We start from the raw sequence: 22557 nt of genomic DNA, 5'->3' as shown, positions 1-22557 counted from the left end.
CTCGGCGTTTCTGTTGTTTGACGGAGACGTGCTACGCTAACACGTGTCCTCAACATTCCCTGACGCTGCCTTTTAATCAACGTGCTAACACGCTAACATATGCTGGTAAAATATGATGGAAATGCTCACTTGGTGTTCCACGAGTCCTTCTCACATTTTGGAGGTAGCCTCGTTATATGTGAGTAATTAAATACATACTGTAGCATAGCATGGCATAGCACATGAGCTAGCTATGCTAACATTGTAACTGCAAAGGGTTATTAGTTAGAGTGACATTTTAATATAAACACTTGGAGTATGTTTCTGGATTGTACGAGGGCAAGTATGACAATATTATGAATGAGTATTAAAATGTTCAAGACAAAAAATTACATAAAAATAAATTAAAATCGTAGCTAAAATGTAGCTAAGTGACAAGTATCGAAAAGGTTAGTGCTAACTGTGCGTCATGCACAATTGATCATTTAGAAGATTATAAAAGTAAATATGAGGTAAGGGTAGACAATTAGTTTGACATTTCTATTTTTGTGTAGTACAGGCAGGTATGCTAACATGCTAACATTATACTAGCATCTCAAAGATGCTAGTAAAAAGTGCTAGCAAGATGGACCTGGGGATCTTTTCCTGTAACTTAACCAACCAAATTTAACTGGATTATTTTGTTAAAGCAGAGATTTTGCCGCAATTTAACCAACAAAATTGGACTGATTATTTTGTTGAACTCAACCCTGTGATTTCAAACACATACATTTATAATTTATTGCAGTAAAACAATCAATGAAAATGTTATTTGAGGCCGTTCCTCTGAGATGCTAGTCAAGCGAGCTAGCTGCGGAAATATTCCCGCAAGTTAACCAACAAAATTTGACTGATTATTTTTTTTAATAAACCCTGTCACTTAACACAAATAAAGTCTATAATACTTTCCGCAGTAAAAAAAAAAAAAAAGATGAAAATATTATATGAGGACGTTCCTCTGAGATGCGAGTAAATTGTGCTAGCAAGATGGAGCTGGGAAGCTTTTCCCGCAACTTAATCAACAAACTTGAGCAAAAAGGTTTTCTTTGACTCCTAATTTACGTAGTAAAAAAATTAATTAAAACAGGTCCAAAGTTTGATTTGTGACACATGCGAGTAGCTAGTTCGGATGACAATTTTTTTTTAAATTTTCAATTCAGTGCCCTGATTGACTATGTGGATTAGAAAGCGATTCGTAACGTCGGTCTTACTGTATCTCTTTGGTCCATCTTCGAGGCAGAAGGACAGCGTTAGCGTGGCGTCCTCCTCGAAGAACTCCGTAGCAAAGGCGTCCCACCACAAACTGTCACTTTCCTGTCAAAACACCAAGAGCAACATATGAATAAAAAACAGGAAAACATCTTGGATGAAAAGTTAATCATTATCATCAGCCTGTAAATAATAACGCTCTTCCTCAATAGCAGAAATAACTGTTGATCATAGCCAATTTTGAAAATATGATAATACCACCAGTCACAAATAAAAATTGTAAAAAATATTCAATTTCAATTTAACCCTGTAAAATTATTGTTGTAGATTATTTCAGTAACTTTTCACATATAATTGTGAATATTTTTCCATTATATTTAATGTATTTGTTGTTTAATAAAACATATACGTACAAATAAATATTTTAAATAAACAAATTGCACAACTAAATAAATTAATAGGTACATTAATTTGGTCTAATAAATCCAAAATATTTATTAGACTTAATTAATGTACTTATTAATTCAAATCAATGAATCGGTAAATTAATTATTTATTAATTCAAATTAATTAATCCGTAAATTAATTACTTATTAATTGAAATAAATTAATAGGTACATTAATTAGGTCAAATAAAAAATATTTTTGGACTTAATGTACTCATTAATTGAAATAAATTAATATGTACATTAATTAGGTCTAATAAATCTAACAATATATATTTATATGTATTACTTAATTAACGTACTTATTAATTTATTTAGTTAATAGTTGATAATAAATACACAAATATGTGCACTGTGATTGGCTGGCGACCAATTCAGGGTGTACGTCCCCCACCTCTCGCCCAAAGTCAACTGGGATAGGCTCCAGCATACCGCAGCAACCCTAATTAGAATAAGCGTCATAGAAAATGGATGGATGGATTAAAAACAATATATCCTTTTGGTTGGTCGATGTAGATCACATGGTTTGTGATTAGATACTAAGTGGTACATTTCCTTGGATTGTAAAAGTTGCATTAGTTCCCAAAAAGCTGCAGTGTGCCGGTGTCGGCCTCCCGCAGGCCTCTGTAAAGCCAACGTGCGGTGCAGGCTTTTACTTCTCTTAAGCGTGGGACTTTGGAGGAGCCTTGCCCGAGGCTTTTACATGTCTCCGACGCAAAGTCACGTCCGACAGCTTTCAATTGTACAAACGTTCGCAGCAGGTCAGGATGCTCCATGCTGCCTTTAAAAACAAGACGCTTCTCCACTCATTTCTCCATGCTTGTCATGAACAACACGCTAAAAGCTGTAATGATAATGGGATTATACCTGACAGTGGCGGCTATTCATGCCGCTTTTACATTCATTTGCAGAAGTCCGCATTGGGAATGACCGACTCCCTCCCTCCGTTTAAGCCCCACTGATGATAATTTGCTGTGACAAGTTTTGACATATCTCCACCTTTTTCTTAAAGATGCACGGCACTTGGCAGATGTTGACAATTAGCCCTGCCGACAACGAGCTGCGTTCGGAGGACCAACAAGCTGCTCTTGATGCAAGCAGACACCATGTTTAAAACATGCGTGGAGTGGCCCAAATGTCCACAAGCTGGACCGGCAGCTGCAACGCCGCTCGGAGATGCTAGGAGGCAAAGTGTTGGGATCTTTCATTCACATTGGAACAGGAATGTTTGACTGGCTTGGCCTTACAGCTTCAGTCCAGTAGAGGTCATCGTTACTCAGCTTTCTTATACCTTAGTCACACTAGAAGTACAATGAGCCAGAATGCAGTCGGAATAAAAATATACGGTTTATTCCTGGGTATTTGAAGTACATTCTCGAAACTTTGACTGCATTCCAAATGGTAGGTTCCGAATGTTTTGACCATTCGAAAAATATTCTAAATGCACTGTGCCTGCATTCTTACGGTATTCCAACATAAAAAGATGCCACATCGCTTCAAATGCCAAGGAAAAAAGGAGTCAGGGTAATCCCATGGCAATCGCCAATTCACATCATGTCATGCCGCCAAGGAATAACGGAGCCATGTTTACGAATTTCAAATCCTCTCCCGAATGTGTTAATAATTTAGAAACGTTTTCATTCCGGCTGGTTCTGCTTGATTCGTGCTTAGTGTGACCGGGGCTTTAAGGATTGCACTCGTCAATTTGGAAGCAGTAGCCAACAACTAGCTTGACACCACGGTGCTACGAGCCAAATAATAAACATCACAACACGTAACAAGTTAACACACACAACAACAAACTGCCATTTCAACAACAAACACACAACTTTAATGATCCCTTCTTAAAGGCATGCTGGGTACAGTAGTGGCAACTCTCCTGAATATAGTGGTATTAGATATACAATGACACTTACTCGGAGCCCACAAAATAAAATGTGTATGTTATAATGTGCATGCATGGGCATCAAACCATCGCACACTTCTTATGATGCAAAGCAAAGAAGCTCAGTTTTACCCGTCCACACACAAACACTGACTTTTGTGTCACGGATATACAAATTAGTAGTCAATTAATTTATTCTTATCTGAAAAAAATACCAACACAGCTGACAAAAAGGAAAAATATCAATGATATACCCCCCAAAATGATAATAAAATCAGCAAAAATAAAGAAAATAATAATAATAATAGTGTAAAAATGCAATATCAGTTGATATCATTATTGTATTTTTTCACCATTAAGAAAAACGATATTTTAAAAAACGCTCCACCACAGGAGATGTCATGTTATAGATATCGGTATCAGAAATTGAGAGATGGACAATATCGGCATATCGTTTTTTTTTGGCAAAAAAGCCAATATCGGCCATCCCTAATAATAATTATGGTGTTCCTAAAAATGTCTTCCGTGAGGTCCGCGTAAGAGATGATTGTGTTTGTCTGTGATGACGGCTTGTTGCTTGCTTATTATACAAAACTAGAAGCTTCTAGCCCCCCCCCCCCCCCCCCAAATGGAATCATTCAGAGGCAGACTCCCCAATAAAGTGTAGTTTGTCTGGTGTTGACAACAACTCAATAATGTGGGCTTTACTATCTATTACAGCCAGAAGGGTTCAAACAGAGTGTATGTTAGGCTTAGGTCACCGGCATAAAAATAATAATAATAATAACTGACAGCCTGCCTGTTTTGCTAATCACGCACACTAACAAAGCTACTTCAAACTTACATGACTTTCACTTAGATCGTTAATCCTCTAAACTGGAGATTTAGAGCATCTTTTAGGGAGGGGCAGCATCTCGCCAGCTTGCGAGCGGCCATGTTTGGCCGGGATCTACAAGCTGGACTCCAGCCAGATGGACGGAGCCTGCCTGGAGAAGGTGGACCACAGCCATTTGGATCCTGCAATCTTCCATTTTCACATCCATCCATCCGATCCTCCCAGCTGCAGACAATGCACGTCGTATGATTGTGATATATTTAGGGTGACACTCCGGCATTCCGAGCTCCCCGCAGCAGCCTTCGCGTGTTACGTCCTCCCTCTCCCCGCAGCATGCTGACAGATGACATCCTCTCGTCATTTACGCCTTCAGCCTCCCTGACGAACCACGTGGCGTGACCGTGTTTGTTGTCATACGCTACAAATCAGGCCCGATGCTGCCGACACGAGGTGAACCCGCGCGGTCGCAAGCCGTGTGACGCCCTCGAGCGGACGCGATGCCGGCGATGCTGAAACGAATCGCAACTCGAGACGACGGGGATTTATCGTAGTGGATGACCACAAACCATTCATTAGCACTGGTTGGAACTTTTGGGGGGGTTGATGATCCGCACGGGTAATCATTCATTCATTTTCTACCGCTTATCCTCACGAGGGTCGTGGGGGGTGCTGGAGCCTATCCCAGCTGTCTTCAGGCGAGAGGCGGGGTACACCCTGGACTGGTGGCCAGCCAATCACAGGGCACATATAGACAAACAACCATTCACACTCGCCAATTAACCGCCAATTAGCACTCGACAATAACAACTAAACAAGCTAATAGCTATCAACTAAACAAGCTAACAGGGAACACACTAACAGCTAACATGGTAACAGCTAACAACCAAACTTGTTAGCTGTTAGCTGACTGGTGGCCAGCCAATCACAGGGCACATATAGACAAACAACCATTCACACTCACATTCATACCTATGGACAATTTAGCATGTTAGCATGTTTTTGGAATGTGGGAGGAAACCGGAGTACCCAGAGAAAACCCACGCATGCACGAGGAGAACATGTAAACTCCACACAGGGATGGCCGAGGGTGGAATTGAACTCAGGTCTTGCAGCTGTGAGGCAAAGTGCAAACCACTTGCACACCGCGCAGCCTGATGGGTCCTTCCATATCAGTGTACAGTGCCCTCTCTCATAAAGACATAATGATACTGTGAATGAAGCTAGTTGTTCCAAGTGGCGGTGACCTGCATCGTCTGTTCAAATCCTGTCCTCGTAAAAAGAGAAGCAGAGCTTGGGGGAGGGAGCCTCCAGCCACATCCATAAGGAAGTCTGCTCCTCTGTGACATCATAAAAGAACAGTTTTGAAACCGAGCGTTTTGAGCCATCCCATTGTGGACTCCTATAGAGCAGCTACACACACTAACCAGCACAGAACACTTTCTAGATCCTCCAGAATCTGTACCTATTCCAGCTGTATTTCCTTGGATTTGTGCTTCATGCCAAAACAGTCTGTTCAAATCCTGTCCTCGTAAAAGAGAAGCAGAGCTTGGGGGAGGGAGCCTACAGCCACATCCATAAGGAAGTCTGCTCCTCTGTGACATCATAAAAGAACAGTTTTGAAACCGAGCGTTTTGAGCCATCCCATTGTGGACTCCTATAGAGCATCTACACACACTAACCAGCACAGGACACTTTCTAGATCGTCCAGAATCTGTACCTATTCCAGCTGCATTTCTTTGGATTTAAACAGCCACATCTATCAGGAAGTCTGCTCCTCTGTGACATCATAAAAGAACAGTTTTGAAACCGAGCGTTTTGAGGCATCCCAAAATGTTTTCATAGCGCACTCCCAAAAGCGCAAACTTCATTGTCTGAAACTTTGGCATCGTTTAACACGAGGATACTACATGCTAACGACATTTATAGGTCAAAAAAGTTTAACTACTATGGGAACCACATGTTAAATTCAGAAATGTTGCTTGTTGCAATTTTGCGTTTAAAGGGTTAAGAATGTTTGATTTCCATTACTTCCTGTTTGAAAAGGGGAACAAATGAGAGGTCAACCAGTGTGTTTTGAGGAAGACCAAACACGTGACTCGTGTGTACAATTACGCAGCTACCATGACTGCTGTATGTTTTAAAAGGAACATGTTGCTCCATTAATATTGCCACATTTCACACAAGATGTTTTTGCTCGTCTGCATGAATAGATATATCTTTTTTTTTTTTGCTTCCAGCTTCTTCCAAGAGTGTAGCGTGGGCGTGTTGAGGGGGGCACGATCTTGGAGAAATAGCATTTTCTGAAAGCCTGTTGGGCTCCTGAAGAGCAGGCGGCCAAAGGAAGTTTGACGAAGACTGAAAGCGCCTCAGGTTACGTGGGAGCGGCAGCAACAGGCTGCATGCATGCCGACATGCGGCGACATGGCTTTATTTCATTGTCTGCAAGCGAGACTTACGCAGCCAGTGGCTACTGACGCTTCTTTCTCTTCACCTGTTCCAGGGTCAAAAAGATATATGGTAAAAACCATGGTAAAGCCATTGCAGCCAATCAAAAGCTGTGGAAAAAAATGGTTTCTGGGAAAGGCACAAACGCAGCAATGGCCGATTGAGAAACAGCATATGATTGGGAAGTGTTGGGAAACCTATGTGCATATAAAAAGCCACAAAACCCATAGGATGTACAGTACATCACTTTACACTTTGAATTTCGTGGTTTCATTATTAATGAATACATCATGGCTTTGGTGGTTGGCCGCAGCCTATTAGGAGTCAAAAATGGAAGCAAAGTTGGAGATACATACATACGTACATATCATATGATGTTGGGAATAGTTAGACTCCGTGGGGACCCACACCGTGCCGCCGTCTGCCGTGACTTGCCAATGCATGTTGACGTCATTTAGAAACACATTTGATTCCACCAATAACAGACTATTGTTGACATCCCTAAAAATAGCACAATACTTCTTTAATATTTCAAATCTATGCTACTAAAATTTGATTCTTTTGCATCATAATATTTCAAATAATTTTTTTGTAATATTTTGACTTTATTTTTTGTATTATTACAACTTTTTGGGCAACTTATTTTGTTTCTTACCATATGACTTGAAAATAATTATGTATTTTTTTAATTAATATTTCTACTCTAAATGCTACTAAAGTTAGATTATTGTCTATCCTAATATTACAAATATTTTTTTGTAAAATTGCAACTTTTGTTTTTTGATGGAATATGACTTTTTCCCTCTAATATTTTGACTTTATTTTTTGTAATATTAGAAACTTTTTGGGCAACTTAATTATTTTGTTTCGTTTCTTACAATACAATATGACTTAAAAACAATTATGTATTTTTTTTAAATATTTAAATTCTATACTACTAAAATTCTGTTATTTTTTCCTCATAATATTACACATTTATCATATCACAACTCATTTGCTACCAAAAAGGTATTCATGCCTTTTATGATTTTTTTTGCATGAGAGATGTGATGATGCAACTCCACAATATAAGAGATCATGTTTGGTGCAGTTTTGAGCCAAATAAAAAAAACAGCCACAAGTTGGTAAGAGCTCTCTCCTATAGAAATACATGATGTGTGATATATGATGTGTTTTGAAAGAACATGCATGCTAAAACTGTTAAGCTAAAACAGTATAATCCTACCCAGTCCAATGAGCGGCGTGGAAGTGTTACACTTGCTTTGTTTGGATTTTTCCTGAATAAAAAAAAGCAGCCAAACATCTCGTTTGAGCCCCGTGGAGCACTGTGCTTTCATCAGGTCCGACGTTAACGCGCGTTTACCCTCTTGGCTCTCAAGTGTTTGCTGCACTTGGCCGGCATACAGCCACCAGCCAAGCATTATGCAAATCAATCTAAATGAATGCAGACAGAGAAGGGGGTGGGGGGGGGGATAACGCCATTGCCCTTGAACAAGCGCACTTTCACCAGGAAACTAACTTCATCTCTGGAAATGAAGTCGGGGAGGAAGTTCCCCCGTTTAATTCTCTGCAATTTCATTCGGGCATCTCTGCCGTTGACACAACAGTCGGGGAGATTTAGGCCCAGCAGATTTTACACAGATCATCTTGGAGTCAAATTTGTAGTTAGCAAGTCCTGTACGTGTATAACATTAGAGCTCATTTTATAACTAATACAGAGTAGCGGTTCAATTGTCCCATTCATTAGTACACATACATATGCAATATTATGCAATATATACTTTGATCCTGACAACTTCCTCTGTCCGCCCGAACCAAGGGTGACGTTACTTGTTCTGCCCAGCAACAAATGGTTACACACACCACAGAAAAGAATGCTAACTAGCTAAAAAATGTGCTTCAGATGAGTAAAAAAAAATTATACAAATTAATATATAATTGCTGTTTCATGGTTGTATTTTGTATTGTAAAATTGCAAAAAAAAATTGGCCAGAATTAAGCATTTTCAAACATGAAAATGAAGTAAAATACAAATAAGGCATTTAGAAGATGTATTCAAAGACGTTAGTGTATTAGTCTACACTGGCCACTAGGTGTCAGTAATGTTATGACATGGTAGCCACAGTAGTAACTAGCTACTACATCTATATTATGTCATACTACAGTACATCGGGTAATACAAATGTAAACGGAACTTTAGGGGTGTTATTCCATGTTTAGAGGGCTTTAATCATGTAAAAAGCATATTTAGAAGGTTGTAAAAAGGTTTTCTAGGCTTTAACTGTCAAAATATTCCATTTATAAATAATGAATCCGACGTCACAGAAATTGACTTAAGCATCTGTAATATTTGTGTGGATTTTTTTTGGCATATAAAAAGTGAGAGAGAGCAGGACGGATGATTACGCCCATTAACTGTAAGCACAAAAACAAACAGCCACGCAAGAAAGCAAACATTCCTGACCAATGATCTTCTCCGCTCCGTGTTTAAGCGGACGAGCTCAGCTGAGTTCCTCTCCTGGGAGAAACATCAGCACAATGATGAAACACGCTGAAAGCGCACGCCGCCTCCTAACCAACCTGCAGCGTCTCTCCTGATGAAATATCACCAGGTTGAATATTTTACATTTCAACACACGAGCACCTGTGCTTCCTCCAAAAAAAAGAAAAAGAAGTAGGAAAAAAAAAAGATTTCAAATAAATCTCCAGCACGCAGCTTTTTCTGTGTGGGCAGGAGGACTGCCAGAAAAAGATAAAGAAGATCCACTTTTGTCGGGTTTTTTTTCCTGCTAATCAGCTTAGACTAACTTCGTTTTGGCTAGCATGTTGCTAACAACCCAATGCAATCCAAAAAATGTCATTTTTGGCAGACATCCTCCATAAAGGAAGTCAGTGAAGGCAACATTATAATTTATAGAAACGTGAACTGGCTCCGCCCACTATTAATATCCACCAGTCCCTTTAAACTACAAAAAAGCCCCACTTTTTGCAGAAGTTACAAAACTGCGTCCTTAAAAATGTCTATTTTTAACACATGACTCGCTCTTTCCCCTCCAAAGCCTCGCATTCAATGTTGGGTCAACATTTGCAATAAAGGTGAGTGTTGCTCCCGAACCCCCCCATTCTCTTTTCAGTTGCCATCGTTCAGAAGCGACAGAAGCGCTTATACGTATGTGTCACAGACATATTCAACATATTTACAGTATAAAATGTGTAGGTACTCAATCACCACTTTATAAGATGGTTTAACATTACCTCAGACAAATATGGTGCGTTCAAGAACTGACGGAAATGTTGAAAATTCCAAAGCTTGGCGAAAAAACTTGAATTATTGACGCATAAAGACAGGAATATGTGTTAGTTTTAAAAGGTATACGCGTATGCTGTGCATGTGACCTGTACACAGTTGTGGCTCAAAACTGCACCAAACATGATCTCTTATATTGTGGAGTTGCATCATCACATCTTTGTATCACTTTGTATCACTCTGTATTATATAGAAATTCATTCATTCATTCATTTTCTACCGCTTATCCTCACAAGGGTCGCGGGGGTCTTCGGGCGAGAGGCGGGGTACACCCTGGACTGGTGGCCAGCCAATCACAGGGCACATATAGACAAACAACCATTCACACTCACATTCATACCTATGGACAATTTGGAGTCGCTAATTAACTTAGCATGTTTTGGGAATGTGGGATATGTGGGAATGATAATGTGGGAAACCCGGAATTGAACCCGGGTCTCCTCGCTGCGCACTAACCACTCAACCACCGTGCAGCCTATATAGAAATGATAATACATGAATATATACACTATATCATAAATGATTACTGGTTCATGACGAATGAGATGTCTTCTAAGGAAGAACCGGCCCTATTTTGGACTTTTTTTATTTGTGTGACCTTGAACGCTAAATCGTGAATTTGCGCGCCTCCGCAGTATTAGAAGCGTCAACATGAGGTCAGAGCAATTCATCAATCACAGGGAATCACTTTAAAAGCGCCCAGAGATCATCTTACTTCCTATTGACTTTTACATCATACGTCCAACGTCACATGGTCAATAGAGCTGAGGTGAAAGGTCAAATACTTCCATGTTCTTGTCAAATGTGTTAAAATGATCTTTAAGTCCATGTAAGAAAGATGGCTTTTACGCCAACGGTTCTTAGCTGGATGGAGGTCAAGGCACGGTACATATTTCTTGTCTTGTCAGGCTGCGTCAGGAGGACACAAAGCGGCGTCCTGTGTCCTCTGTGCTGTCATGTGACCTGCCGGGTGAGCGTAAGAGAGGAGCGTTACGTTATCAGAGCGCCAGCAGAGCCTGGAAGGAACACGGTACCGGGGGCCAGGAAAAAGGTGCACGTATTGTGCGAGCATCCTGCCGCTTTTGTCTGCGTCCTTCTCTGGGAACATCCTCTCACGGCCACGGACACTTCCACACAGATATTCACACAACTGTATTTCTAAGTGATATTGCATTGGTGGATCATTTGGCTTGTGCTGCATTATACTGTACACGCAATACAAAGTAAAAGCTTTTGAAAGACATTTTTTGTGAGACAATTTTCTTTTATCACTCAAAGACAGGAATGCTGTGGGGGGGATCAGCATTATAAAACAAGTATTGGACAATATCGCTAATATCGATTGGTAATTATTTTCTTATTATTAGAGAAAATGTTTCAAATATTCCAATGAGTGTCCTACAAAATGTATATTAAATATGAATACAATTACATTATTATTGATTGATTAAAAACAGATCAAAATTAGTTCATATTTCTGAGGATGAAAAAAGAAAATTATTGCATTATTTGTAAAGGCATCATTATGTTGCGGCCAAAAATCGCACATCACATTGTTCCTATTTTTCAGAAAGACACTATGACCTAGGGCTGCACAGCGGTTGAGTGGTTAGCACGTAGACCTCACAACCCCCGGGTTCAATCCCACCCTCGGCCATCTCAGTGTGGAGTTTGCATGTTCTCCCCGGGTACTCCGGTTTCCTCCCACATTCCAAAAACATGCTAGGTTAATTAGCCACTCCAAATTGTCCATAGGTATGAATGTGAGTGTGAATGGTTGTTTGTCTATATGTGCCCTGTGATTGGCTGGCCACCAGTCCAGGGTGTACCCAGCCTCTCGCCCGAAGACAGCTGGGATAGGCTCCAGCACCCCCGTGATGATAAGCGGTAGAAAATGAATGAATGAATATTGGTTGTTGTGCTGCATGGTGGACGAGTGGTTAGCGTGCAGGCCTCACAGCTTGGAAACCTGAGTTCAATTCCACCCTCTGCCATCTTTGTGTGGAGTTTGCATGTTCTCCCCGTGCATGCGTGGGTTTTCTCTGGGTACTCCGGTTTCCTCCCACATTCCAAAAACATGCTAGGTTAATTAGCGACTCCAAATTGTCCATAGGTATGAATGTGAGTGTGAATGGTTGTTTGTCTATATGTGCCCTGTGATTGGCTGGCCCCGCCTCTCACTCGAAAACAGCTGGGATAGGCTCCATCACCCCCCCGAAAATGAATGAAGGAACACTTTGACCTTTGCCATCCCACCCATACTAACATATGTTGACCTCCAGTCAGTGCTGATTGTGCAGCCTGCAGAGGCTTGAGGTTAAAGGTCACTGAAGGAAGTCCAAGTTGACTCCATGGTGGACATGATCGATATTTCCATAAAACTTCCTCTTCATGCAGACATTTAGCGAGAGTTCACCTTAATCCTCGTGTGAAGCTTCCCGCTCTGCGCCAACTTGACCTCGGCTTTGTAAGCCTATTGGTGTCAATGTGAGGCGTGGGGGGGTTTGGGGGGGTGACAGGAAGGTGGGATTGGGCCGTAATGAACACTCTGCTACTTCCTCCCAGTCAGGTGTGTTTGAATGTGGAGTAATGAGCGCGGGACGGGGACATCCAATCAACGCCGCTGCCAGTCTGTGTCCAGTCAGGAAGAGCGTGACCATTAGCGGCTCAAGTCTCCAGGTGTCATAAGAGCGCCCCCTCCCTACAAGAGCTTTTGTTTTCCTTGCCTCGCTGCTTGTGTTTTGCCAAGAGTGTTACTGTGCCTCAGCTGCATATTAACGTCCTCTATGCTAATGGCCTCACAACGGCGAGGTCGAAGCAGGCTCCTCCTCTGCATGCTAATCCGCCTGCTTCATTTGCATACGCTTAAGTGTCAAATTCACCCGCAAATCATTCCAGCCGCCTCCTGAGCGGCCAGCGGGGCGGCGGGGGAGAGGGGGGAAACAACGCTCATCAAATCCACATCAGAGCCCGTTCAGATTGGCGGGTCACGGCGGGGTCGTGCGGTCTAAAAGGACGGTAATGGGATAGCGTGCGGCAGGTAATAAGTCTGAATGGAGGCGGTAATAAGGCGGCGGCGGAAACACGGCTCCGAGTCGTCACGGGGGCCTCCAGTGTTTAAGCGGCGGCGCGGTGGCGGGTGTGAAAGGTCGCCGCCGACAGCGGCGTAACACTTTGGCTTTTGGTCCTCTTTGTTTCTGCGTGAGATTCACCGGGTGTCGGCAACACGATGCGGGACATATTTCTCTCATGACATGAGGAAATATCCTCCATCTTGGGCCATTTTTACATAATGTAGCATAGTTTACAGACACGCCCCTCCATGTTAGCATGCACTTTAGCGACAAAGGCAAGGAAAAACTCCTTATCACTTGACAAAGGAAGAAACTGTCCAAGTTTGGCTGGGTTTCGTTTGATTCCTTTTAAAAACTACTCAAAAAGCATGCTGGTAGATGACCACAATGTACCCCCCTGGGCATCTTCCAATTGTTTGATACTATACATCAAACTTTTTTCAGAGAGGGAAAGAAAAAACTGAAGGACACGAGGCCCAAATATAATTTTTTTTCATTTAAGATGCAGTATACAGTAGGTTAGCATATGCTATGCTAGCTGAACAAAACATCAACAACGTCTTGGCTTTGTGTTAAAAAGCAACAAAAGAAATTAGCGTAATATCTCGTAAAATATCCCATTTACAAATTCAATTTTAGCACTTTCCGAGTGCCAATAAAAAAAATTTAAAAAAGCAAGCTGTGGGCTGAAAATGGCCCCCGGGCCGCACTTTGGACACCCCTGCTACACATGTATACACGTGACTCTCTCACACTGACCAATCAGCACCAACATACTGCATATTCACCACATAGGTTATTTGGTTTCAAAGGTCTGGCTTCCAAAAGTCTTGCTCAAAGGTCAAGGCAGATGTCAAGCACACAAAACAGTACTAAGGAATTTCTAGCAAGGTCAAAAAAATCAATTTTCAGCAAAGCATATTGAGTCATATGTCAAATTAAAGAGCTCGATGAAGGCTTTCCATTTATGCAACTATATTGTCAATACACGTCGTTATGAAGGAATAAGTCAAAAGCTCAAGTTTTTAAATGACAGATCGCTTTGTTTGCAGGAGATGTTTGCAGTGTCAGTGGCGGAGAGAACTCTCCCAATGACATTCCGTGTACTTCCTTACAGACGCCGATGAAGGCGTCGAAAGTGAAACACACGTGATGGTTGCCAGAGAAGCTGAACGAAGCTTCTGCGATGTCACCGATAGGCGACCGTCCTCCTGGTGGTAAAGCGAGTCTCCTCCAAATGTCAAGTCCTTGAGTGTGAGCGGCAGCCGAGCGCGTTGGACAAGACGCGCGCTCATGAATAAGACAAATGGGAGGGTCGGGGTGACTTCTGTTGACTTTCATACAAGGTGGCGCTGCGCTGACGTCGGTCACCTTCTCTTGTTAAGACTACGGATCGCATCAAAGCCTGTGAACTGATTACTGCACGGTAGTCCAAACAAGTGATAATTATATATTTTTTTAAAACTTTTTTAAAAGTATACTATTATACATATAACGGTAATGATTTCAAAATTTACTGAAGTAAATAAAAGTATTGTAATGTACTACAATAAGTTTGTGTTAAATTCCATCCATCTTCTAGAACTGTCTCCATCTTGCAATACCACTTTCAACCACAGGAGGCATTAAAGAGTCAAAGGAATCTACTACCATTTGGCCGAGGACCGGGGCGCGCGTGGACTGTAAAGATGAGCTGCAAGAATGAAATATTTAATAGATTCCCGGGTCAACTACCCATTTAATCACCTACTCTTGTGGTAATTGTCAGGCGATTTGAGTAATTACAAAAACTAAGAATGGTTGAGTTCCAGCCTCGTTAAGGTCAGTACTTCAGTGAACAGTAATATTTAGGTAATGACAGCTTGCTAATACCATAGGTCCGCTAAGGTTCTAGCATCGCCACGGCGAACTGCAATAAGTGAATTCCCACAAAGTAGGATTCATTATTTTGAAATGGAATATTTTCATTGTTGGCGCGTAGAAAACCTGTTTAAGACCTTCTCAATACTGTTTTAACAAAATAAGACACCTAATATAGTAGTCATTTAAAACATAAATAAAACATAATTCAGACTTCCTGTTAGCATTGGGAGAGTTCCTTGTTCCTGTATCTATCCATCTAATATCTATTGTCTCATCAGTGGAACATTACTGACACCTAGTGATCGGAGTAGTATACTGCATATCACATACATAAATGAATTCTTTTGAATGCCTTATATTTGTGTTTTAATTCAGTTAGTCATTTTTATGACTGTTATGCATGACGTTTGTAAGTTTAGATTATTGACAACTGGTCGGCCATATTTAACCACAAAACAGCACAATGGTGCTGGTGGTGGGTTTATATGTTATGTTTGCCACATGGCGGCAAGATATTTCTGGCAGTGGGATGCAGGAGTAGATGATGTCATTGTCTCATTTGCATAATTGGGTCATGTATAATTTTATGTTCAAGTCTCCACAAGTGTCCAATGAGACGACGAACGTCAGTAGTTTTACTTTGTTTGTAATGCAGAATCTAAATGGATATTTGCTAAATATAGCCATCCTGCTACTACTTATTCTCTGATAGACCAATGTACGTATGAAGCGTGTTACCGTAAGCATACTTGGGAACAGTCTGTCACATAAAACATTGCTCGGCGTGTTTTTCCCATCCACGCCAACCAAATAGCATTTTTGCTGTACAGCTATCCCATGCAGCGTTGACGGATGAGCGGTGACTCCCATAGGGCAGAAGTAGCAGGGCTCGGCGCTGAACCAAATGGCTGAACTTTACTAATAAAGTGGTAGTGACCCAAAGGACAAGGTCACAAATATAAGTGGCTGAAAGGAGTTTCCTCCGTAGGGTGGCTGGGCTCTCCCTCAGAGATAAGGTGAGAAGCCCTGTCGTGCGGGAGAAACTCAGAGTGGACTCACTGATCCTTGACACTGAGGAGCCAGATGAGGTTTGGCTCGGGCATCGGGTCAGGATGCCTCCCTCCCACACGTCTCCCTGGGGAGGTGTTCAGGAGGAGAACTCGGGGAAGACCCAGGACACGCTGGAGAGACTATGTCTCTCAACTGGCCTGGGAAGCCCTGATGTCTGCTGCTATAGGAGCTGGACGAAGGAGCCGGGGAGACGCAAATCTGGGCTTCTCTGCAACCCAACCTCGGATAAACGAAAAAAGATGGCTGGATGAAAATTATGAAGGACAGAAAATGCTTCTACAGCATCAATTCTTCTCATGTCCTTCGCCACTAGCACGGCATACTCCCCTTCCTGCAGGCAGAGCTCCTTTTCCTCGTCATCAGTGCAGGATACCATGACAGAAAAAAATGTAAACAACGAACAAGGAATGCTAGGAACATTTCGAAGAAATTTCACAAAAAACTATGAAAGCTCTGATGATGGCGCTGAAGTCTGTGAGCACTTTTAAGACGCGGCGCTAGGATGCCATCCACTGTACGGAGATGGAACGACAAGCTACATTCACAGCCAGTACCATTATAATGTATCAGCAAGGGCTAACAGGTGGCGGTGTCAATTTCTCAACGCACAGGAAACAGCATACTTTTTATCAGCTCTATTTATCAAAGCATTGCATAAATTAAAAACAGGATGGCACATAATATTATTAAACACGAGACTTCCTTCAAATGTCCACGGATGGAGAATATGAGGTGTTTTCTGCTTGAGAACACACCGTGGACCTGACCCTGCACCTATTCTGACACATGAGGAGGGGCGGCATGAGGTGGAATGGGGGGGGGGGTCAGTTTTAACCTTGAGCCCGGCCAAGGGGTGACGCGCTGATGAAAAGAAGCAGCCTGAGGAAACCTTCAACATGCATCATCATTGCAGCTCACCTTGCCTTGCAGAAGTAAACATCCACAATAAGGGTTCGGTTTGATTGACACTCTCAGAGCTGTTCATTTAACACTGCATTAACCTGAGAGCTGCTTAATATTTGGGTTGACTAATTCAGCCAAATGAGAGGGGTCGACATGTTGGAAGCAGATCTCATCCATCGTAAGCATTTGGAAGTCTTACAATTTGGGATAGAAATTCATTGGATTGTGCAGGTGTGTGTGTTGCATGTTTTATGGCACTTTATGCTGTTGTGTGCGCGTGCATGTATGTGTGTGTGTGCACGAGAAGGGTTTGTATGGTACAGGAGTCGAGGTCTAACGGGGGCTCGGACCGCTCCCATGAATAATGCAACATGCAGACTCTCAGCAACGCAGCCTCGCTCCGCTTTAAGTTCCTCTTAAGGAAAAGTCACCATCTGCAAGCTTGCTGCTGCTGCTGCTGCTGCAATAACTCAAGATTGGATTTGCAAATGAAAAAAAAACTATATTCAGGCAGCATATACACGCCAAAAAAATATCCCATTTAAGTCATACTTTAGTCATTAAAGTAGTTTGGTTTTTGAGCGCCTGTTTTGCAAATGAAATATCCTTTTTTGTAAGAAGATTTAAGGAACTAACAGCTTAAAGTGATATAGAATATAATCCATAGCTGTAGTTAAGATAGAAAAAGATACAATATAATTCATAATCTAGTAGCCATATGTCAGGAAACTGTATGTAAATAAACTAATAGGATCATTGAGGGGGTGGGTCAAAGGCCACCCCACTTAAGTGCAAGTAAGTGTGAAGGGAAAGTCCTCACTGACGCCTAAGTATTGTATTCGATTTCAAACCGGTCCAATAAAACATGCAGTTATGTCTATGCATGCATAACAAAAATATAAATACATAAGGACATTGTTTAAAAACAACACATGACTCCTGTCAAAGTCCACACTAAATTTGCGAAGTGTCATTTCACCTGACTGCTTCAGGTGAGCTAACTAATGAAGCCAACTAATTGTGCACCTGAACGCACCATCTTCCTTCAACACTTGGTGCCATGCTTCCACATTCGTGCACTCCAGCAGCAGAAGCCCCACTTTCACTTTCAGCAACATCTAGTACCACCGTACCCGTCCCAAGCCCCCCACCACCCCCCGCCCCGAGCTCCACAGCAGCACCGGACCGGAGCAAGGAGCTCCTCTGGCGGGCTGCTGTGCTCCACTCACCTCGGTGCGCGTCTGCAGGCGCTTGTTCATCTCGTAGATCCGGTACTCGGGCTGGACCATGTAGGGCGAGTGTCTCCTGTAGAACGGTCCGAAAGGGGACGAGTAGAACGGGTCGTGGTTGGGGTTGGACATGGTGGCGGGCTGGCCGGACCGACGGCGAATTGGGGAGGGGGGGGGGGCGGGCGGCGCGATCTCAGCACGCAGCGCAGGACACGCACATGGAGGCGCGGGCGCTCCTCTGCAGGGACCCCCGGCGGTTAGCAGCCGCGGTCGAGGAGGCTGAGCTGCACTCTGCAACTTGGCCTGCCTAGTTGGCTGCTACAGCGAGGAAGAGGAGGAGGAAGAAGAGGGAGGGAGGAAGGCGAGGGAGGGGGGGGGGGGGGGGGTGCAGATGTGGTGGTGCTGGAGGGAAGGAGGGGGGGTCGTGTTTCCTGCTCCCTCCACGAAGATCCCCCCTGACTGAGTTTTTTGCACTCTTTGCAAAGTTCACGTATACATGCCAGCCTGCGACGTGTGATGACGTCACGTCCCACGGCCACTTCATTAGGTACACCCGACCCAACAGAAGAGCTGTTAACAAAGATGACAATGTCACGTGAGAGGGACAAAATATTAGGAACACTTGTACACTGCAAGTACTGTAGCACAGTAATAACAATGCTGCTAAATGAATAATAGCTCCAGTGGGTTTTTTGCAGGAAAAAAACAACATTGATTGTTTAAAGCAGTGCAGTAGCTTCTGTATTTAGCTGGGATTACATCACAGCAACACCAACCATAGGCCAAAATCCACAAGTCATTTAACAAAAATTAAAAATATGTGCTTTTCATACATGACTCGCTCCTCCAAATCCTCCTACTCGCTTGGCTTTGGTGTTTGCCTGATTTCGGATCAACATTTGCACTAAATGTGACTCTTATTAGATTACATCATCACATGCCACCATCAAATGAGATACAAAATATTATGTGTAGTACACACAGTACACTCCTGATCAAAATATTAGTGGAAAAATTGCAAGAATTTACATTTTGTATTGTTGGATCCGAAGGAGGGTCTAAGCAGAGCTTCAAAATGCAAAAAGAAGGAATAAAAATAAGGGAAAAAAAATAATAAATGATGAGCATTAAAGCGAAATAGGCTGTTCATCAACTGATCAAAGGTTTAAGACCGTAGCTCAAGAAAACCCTGAAACCTCCCTAAAATAGAAACAGGAGAAGCCGCACCATTCTTGTTACTCACCACAAAAGTTGGTTTGGGGATCCTTGATGTCAGTGTTTCCAGGACGCTAGTGGGAATGTTGGTCCAGAGTGGTGAAGATGGCTTCACGGAGGGCATCTACTGCCTGGAACTGATGTGCATTTGTGTAAACTTCCCTTGCCATCCATTCCCAAATGTTCTCAACTGGATTTTGATCAGGGAACACGCAGGATGGTCCAAAAGGCTGAGGTTATTCCTCTGGAAGAAGTCCTTTGTCAGCATCCTCCTGTTGAAAAGGCCAGTCACTAACACACAGACGAGGGCCGTCAGTCACGAGGGATTCCCCCTCCAACATCTCTACACCGGCCGTTTGACGCTCCTGCACAATCTGAAGAACCACTGTTCAATTCAAAAAGGACAAAAAAAAAAATTATAGAAAAAATCATACTAAATCTCTTCCACCATTCTAATTACAATAAAGCGAGATTAATGACTTTGTATGAATGATTGGAGCACTTTTTTTTTTAGAATTATATATTTTTAAATATCTTTACAGTGGGAAAAGGCTGGTAGCCTATTATACCCTATTGCCTTTGCCTTTATAAATCATCCTAAATTATCAGTTAACTACCTTTTAAACCTTCAAAATATAGATAGTAGAGGCTCTCAACTTGGTTCGGAACACAAAAGTTATTTAAATTGATTATTGCATTATTATTATGTGTATTCATGTGTCAAACAATAACTCTGGTGATTTAAAAAAAAACAAATAGCATTGCTTGGTTTAACTTAAATAAAAGTGTAAGCAAATTAAATAATTACATAAAGTAAAGCATATATGTTAAAAAAAATAAAAAGTACCTAAATGTGTGGAAAAAAATCAAAATAAATATAATAAAAATGACTTAAATAAAACAAAGAAATACAAATTACTTAAATAAAATTGTAAAAATAATAATAATAATACAGAGAAAAATGACTGCAATAAAAGTGTAAAATAAAATAAAGATACAAATTATTTAAATAAAAGTGAGGTGTGACTAAAGAGAGAAAAAAAAAAAGAAACAAAGAGGGGAAAAAAAAAAGGACAAAACAGCCAAGATGATGGTAGCTCCACCTTCACTGTGCCGTGTGGAAAACATCTCAGGTGGAATCTCCTTGTCAGTAACGTAAGCCATTAGACAGTCAAGGTTACATTTTTTTCTCATCAGAAAATCAACTTTCAGTGCAACGTTTCTCGTGCAAGTTTCCGTTCTTTAAAGCCGTCTCTAGCAGACGCTGTATGACGATCCAACAGTGCATAATAGAAACGCTTGCAGTCCTTCATCTGGTCTTTTGATAAGGACTGTATAGTATGTCATTTATTTGCTAAACGTAAAGCTAACACTGGTAGTTAACAATGTCTGTATTAAACACGTGTGACCGTGCAGGACAAAGGTCGTCTAATTGAGTCCAGCGTGTGTCAATAACACCATGTCGTGGTTTTCCAGGGTGTAGCAACAACGACAATTACCATGAAGATTTCCTCCGTCAGGGGCTGCAAAGTAGCCTCGCGCTTATCTAAAAATAAACAAGACACGTAACGCTGAGTCGGAACGCTCACATGAAAAGCTTGCACTCGGAATTAATGAACGGCATTTATGAAGTCTGACTTTTAATCCAAAATGGCTGAATGTGGGAAGACGAGGAGCAGGGAGGGAGGCGGGGGGGTGTTGCAGTTGGTATCGAGCGAGATAACTGTTGTAATCCAAACGCCTCAGGCATCCGCTCGGGTAATTCATTAAAAAAAAAAAAAGTTTGAAAAATCTATTAATAAAGCTTTAATTAAAAACTACATTTTTTAATATCTCTAGACCTTTTCAATTGACATTTCTAACAGGATTTGCTTGCTCGCCTAAAGCGCTTCACACTCCACTGAAGGCGCCATACGTTCAAGTGAGCGGCTCCCATTTGCATTTCCATATTCAACTGGATGCTTTGTTTATTAAAACTGTTTGATTAAAACTACTGGTAAACTGGACCTGCACGTTCATATGCGGGTGTTGCATTTCTAGCCGGCTCCTCCCACTCAAAACAAAAACACACATTAATCAAACATTCTGTTAACTTTACACCACACTCGTTATTAGCATTTGCGATTGTCCGGCTATTCTAAACATGGAAAATAATCGGTAAGTTCCTGAGAAATTCAGAATCAGCACGGTCCTTGCTTAAATCTTGAAGTACAATCCCAGCTATTATGATGATCCATTAACAACGAGGAGCGTAGAGAGGTAGAGTGATAAAATGGTTGTACTGTATCATTGACCTCAGCCTTTGGCATAAAGACCGTCATCAATCACAGCAGCTTGGAGACTCCATTTTTGGTCTGGACAGCATTGAATGAACGCTATCTTATAAACATGGACAACAATTCAATCCAAATGATCAGAAAATTAAAGACAAGCTAGTCATTGGACTCGACCTAAATGATTTCGAAACCATAAAGATCATTTTAAATCTTCATTGGACTGAACATGTTTGTTTTGTAAGCCTTAAAAACAAGTTTTTACAACATTTTTATGCTTCCGATCATCAAACAAATTAAATTTTTAGTCAATGACAACACAAAATAACGCAAAATACAGTTTTTAAATTACATTTTCTATTATTAAGGGAGAAAAGAAATCCAGAACTACATGGCCCAGTGTGAAAAAAGTGATTGCCCCCCCTCGTTAAAACACAAGTTAACTGAGATTAATTAAGATGTATCAGTCTGGAAAAGGTTATAAAGCTATTTCTAAAGCTTTGGGACTCCAGCAAACCACAGTGAGAGGCATTATCCACAAATGGTGAACACATGGAACAGTGGTGAACCTTCCCACGAGTGGGTGGCCAACCACAATTACCCCAAAGCGCTGTAAGAGACTCATGGCAAACAGTTGTGTTGCCCACCCAGTTATTAGTTTTAGGGGGCAATCACTTTTTCACACAGGGCTTATTCTGAATGTAGCTTCAGATTTGTTTTTTTCTGCTTTAATAATAAAAAGTTGCATTTAAAAACATTTTGTGTTGGCATTGAGTTTGTTTCA

The 22557-nt window shown here is 41.6% G+C and overlaps 2 protein-coding genes across 7 annotated transcripts in view; both read right to left on the bottom strand.

Annotated features, from left to right (window-relative positions):
• Positions 1 to 19878, bottom strand: part of ldb2a (LIM domain binding 2a) — a 68350-nt gene extending 48472 nt beyond the window's left edge. For all 6 annotated transcript variants that reach the window (XM_058049547.2, XM_058049555.2, XM_058049527.2 and 3 more), the window contains exons 1-3: positions 19529 to 19878; positions 18286 to 18855; positions 1230 to 1332 (exon numbers count right to left, since the gene is read on the bottom strand). In XM_058049547.2, coding sequence (XP_057905530.1) covers positions 1230 to 1332; positions 18286 to 18417 — 235 coding nt within the window. In that variant the 5' untranslated portion in view covers positions 18418 to 18855; positions 19529 to 19878. The remainder of the gene's footprint in view (positions 1 to 1229; positions 1333 to 18285; positions 18856 to 19528) is intronic.
• A 1135-nt stretch (positions 19879 to 21013) lies between these two features.
• The window catches only part of LOC144894885 (uncharacterized), a 29056-nt gene continuing 27512 nt past the window's right edge, over positions 21014 to 22557 (bottom strand). The window contains exon 11 of the mRNA XM_078788421.1: positions 21014 to 21046. The gene's annotated coding sequence lies outside the window, so the exon portion shown is untranslated. The remainder of the gene's footprint in view (positions 21047 to 22557) is intronic.

Source organism: Doryrhamphus excisus, linkage group LG23, assembly GCF_037039965.1.
Source record: "Doryrhamphus excisus strain RoL-2023G ecotype Guam linkage group LG23, RoL_Dexc_Guam_v1.1, whole genome shotgun sequence".
NCBI classification, from domain to species: Eukaryota; Metazoa; Chordata; class Actinopteri; order Syngnathiformes; family Syngnathidae; genus Doryrhamphus; species Doryrhamphus excisus.
Note: the sequence above shows the minus strand (reverse complement) of the source record. Positions and strands in the feature narration are given on the sequence as shown.